The sequence below is a fragment of the Parasteatoda tepidariorum genome, chromosome 8 (genome assembly GCF_043381705.1).
Source record: "Parasteatoda tepidariorum isolate YZ-2023 chromosome 8, CAS_Ptep_4.0, whole genome shotgun sequence".
Taxonomy (NCBI): domain Eukaryota; kingdom Metazoa; phylum Arthropoda; class Arachnida; order Araneae; family Theridiidae; genus Parasteatoda; species Parasteatoda tepidariorum.
In genome coordinates, this window is record NC_092211.1 from 16,989,022 (window position 1) to 16,992,147 (window position 3,126).

The window sequence follows — 3,126 nt, forward strand, 5'->3', positions numbered from 1 at the left end:
ATTTTGAATCATCACCAATTTTTTCTATTATTTTTTCTTTTAATTGCCTTTGAATAACTTCTTTATATTCTTCAAATAATTCTAAGTTCTTCCTAAATGTTTGCAACAATTTGAAAAAACGAAATTTTGCATTTTTATAATTATCTTTAAGTTTTATTTTTTCCTCCTTCCACGGTATTTAATTTCATATCTCTTTTCCTTCTGAGTGATTGATGAAGAAAATAATTCCAAAGCTTTTTCTGTTTCTTTTTCTTCGCAGATATTTTTTATTCCAATTGATTCGGTTTCCCAAGACATTTTCAAGGACTCGTTTATACTTATATTTTCTTCCAGGGTCAGATTAGTCATAACATTCGTCAATTCATTACAGTCTGAGGAGGGAAATTTCCCTTGCACACACCATCCAAAAATAGTTTCAAGTGCAACCGCAGAATAATTTATTCTTTTAATTCGATCATTACTAATAGACCACAATATGTCGGCGCCAAACAAAATCGAAACATTTTCACCCATAAATCTAGAATCACTCCACTTAGGCTCTAATAACGTTATTCCAAGGCTCTTCAGTTTATTTTTTATTTGATTACTTGGCATTTTTATGTTCGCTGATGTAACTTCGATGAAATCAAAAGTGATACTTTTCTCAGGGTCATTAATATTTCTTAAAGTTAATTCTACAATTTTGTTTTTATATTTTTTCGGGTGATTTTCACCAAATGTATGAATTTGCATTTCTTTTTCTCCTTTTACTTTCAAATTTAATTTTCTGGATAATTCTTTAGTAATAACCGAAATTTGAGAACCTCCGTCAATTAAACATCTTACAAAACAATGATTTTGAGGTCCTTCTGCTATAGCATTTACAGTTTGTAAAACTATATTAGATCCAAATTTAGATGAAGAATTTTGACTTACTTCTAATGGTTTTGGCTCCTTCTCTTCTTCTTTGTCATTCAAGTCCGATTTTAAACAAATTGATTCATGATGTTTTCCTCTGCATTTTTTAGACGAAAATTAGTTTCTGCATTCAATGATCTGTTTACCACTGATGAGTTTTTTACGTCAGCACTGTCATTAATTTTTTTACAGCTGTAGTTGAACATCCGACCCAATTTTGGGTTTACGACTACTAATGTCCAACTACGTAGTCTTGTAATTTTTAACCCAATCCAGAAGGCAAGAGAACTGTGGGGTCAAGTATTTAGAGATATTTGCCTTCGTCGAGCACTTTTCGATGGAACTAACCCCGCATTTGCGTTACATGGAGAAGAAGACCACGAAAACCTCCCCCAGTTAGCCCGACGGGGAAAGACTAACCCATATTTCATCTACCTCGGCGAATATTTCGGTTCAGGACTGTGGTCGGTGCAAGCCGGATGAGGAATCCGTTTCGACCAGCCATCGGTGGGATTCGAACCCGGTTCACTTCATTGGAAAGCGAGCTATCTATTCCTTGAGCCTTAATTGCTGCTATTAAAATTATTGAATTACTGATAATGAGGCACTAAAATTAGTTGTAATAAAATATTTTTTTTAAAAGATAAGTAATTCCATAGCAATAAATCATCCACTTATGTGGTTATATAGGCTGAGAACCAAATTACAGTAAGTAAAAACCACAGTAGTAAAAACCACAGGACAAAAACCATGGCACTGGGCTAAAAATATTAGGCAGAAAAATCACATGGAAGATCCATTTTCCTCAAATAAAATTCTGGATTTTTTTTTTTTTTTTTTCAATATGGTGAGAACATCATNTTTTTTTTTTTTTTTTTTTTTTTGTCTTTAGCATAAACTTATTGTTTTTGTTTACTTACAGATCAACACTACGAAATCATACATATCTGAAAGCCATATACCGTAAATAGATTAAGTTAAAATAACTTAATTCTTAAAAAAAAAATTTATTACTTGTTATCCTTTCCGGTGACTTTATGTTATTAGATTAGGCAAACACATTTTTAAAAGTTCATCGGATTGAAAAAAAATATTATTTATACTGATTTGTCAACTATATTGATTTGTCAACAATTACCAAAATCAGGAAATTTTGTTTATCCCTTTCGGGAGTTCATATAAAAACTATAAGAACAGTATTGATATTAGGTAACAAAATTATGATTATATTATTTATTTGGTACCTATTAAAACAGTACCTATTACCACAATTTTATTAGTGCCCATTAAGTCTGTAAAGCATCATTTACGGTAATAGTAGTATCCGAATTTTTACGATTCTCCTAAACGATTCAATGCTTTTTCACTGTTAATTTTACTTTTTAGTACATATTTTACTTTTTATTTTACTTTTACTTTACTTTTTAGTTTAATTTTATTTTAGTTTATTATACTTTTAAGAATATTTTTAATTTTAATTCAATTTGAATTGATTTTGAATTACCAATTTTAATAAAAACGCATTTAAAAAGCGTAGCTATAATAAAAATAAACACGTTATTTTAGATGACTTTTTAAATAAAAAATTAATGACGTAGTAAACTTGTACAACAAACCTTTCGCATTGATCATTGAGCTTAACTGACATAACGAATCGAATACAATAATAGATTGATTTCGTACTACGTCCATAGTAAATGTTTGTTTTGATTTTTGGGTCGAAGTTAACACGCTGAATGCCATGAGAGTTACCGGTGACCGACAATGTGTTTTTTGTAGAGTCACGGGAGTCACCGGTGACCGGTGAAGCCAAGATTATTAGAAACACATAATTCGAGTAAATTTCTTTTGCTTTTAATTTTTTTATTTTATCATTGTTACTAAAATGGTTTAAAGAAATTAAAGCAATGCATACTGAGAAAATTATTTTGGCCCGATGGCCAAGCCATGTAAAATTATCTTGGCATTCAACGTGTTAAAATTATATTCTACTACGTCAGTGTTTCCCGAAGTGTGGTAAGCGTACCCTCAGTGGTACGGGAACAATTTCGTAAGCGTTCTTATGCGAAACATCTTGTAAGAAATGAATATTACAAAAAATTTTATTTAGAAACAAACCTAGCCATGAAAATTTACGATTAAGTATTTTTATTGGCTATTTTTTGCAGAGTTAACAGTTAATAATTAGTGGTGTCAACAGTCAATTGTGATTTTTAACTTTTGTGCAAT

The 3,126-nt window shown here is 30.5% G+C and overlaps 1 protein-coding gene across 1 annotated transcript; it reads right to left on the bottom strand.

Moving 5' to 3' along the window:
* Positions 1–153: 153 nt before the first annotated feature.
* Positions 154–2,545, bottom strand: LOC139426290 (uncharacterized). Its single transcript, XM_071184498.1, has 2 exons — positions 2,514–2,545; positions 154–994 (listed from the first exon to the last, which is right to left on the bottom strand). Exons 1-2 carry the CDS (start codon positions 2,543–2,545, stop codon positions 154–156), a joined length of 873 nt encoding a protein of 290 aa, XP_071040599.1.
* Positions 2,546–3,126: the final 581 nt, after the last annotated feature.

Excerpts from the sequence above, each read along its gene's own strand:
- LOC139426290 (XM_071184498.1), bottom strand. The coding sequence starts at position 2,545 with ATGTCAGTTAAGCTCAATGATCAATGCGAAAG. Across the intron at positions 995-2,513 it reads CTCAATGATCAATGCGAAAG|AGGAAAACATCATGAATCAA; the intron begins GTTTGTTGTACA and ends TAAAAAATGCAG.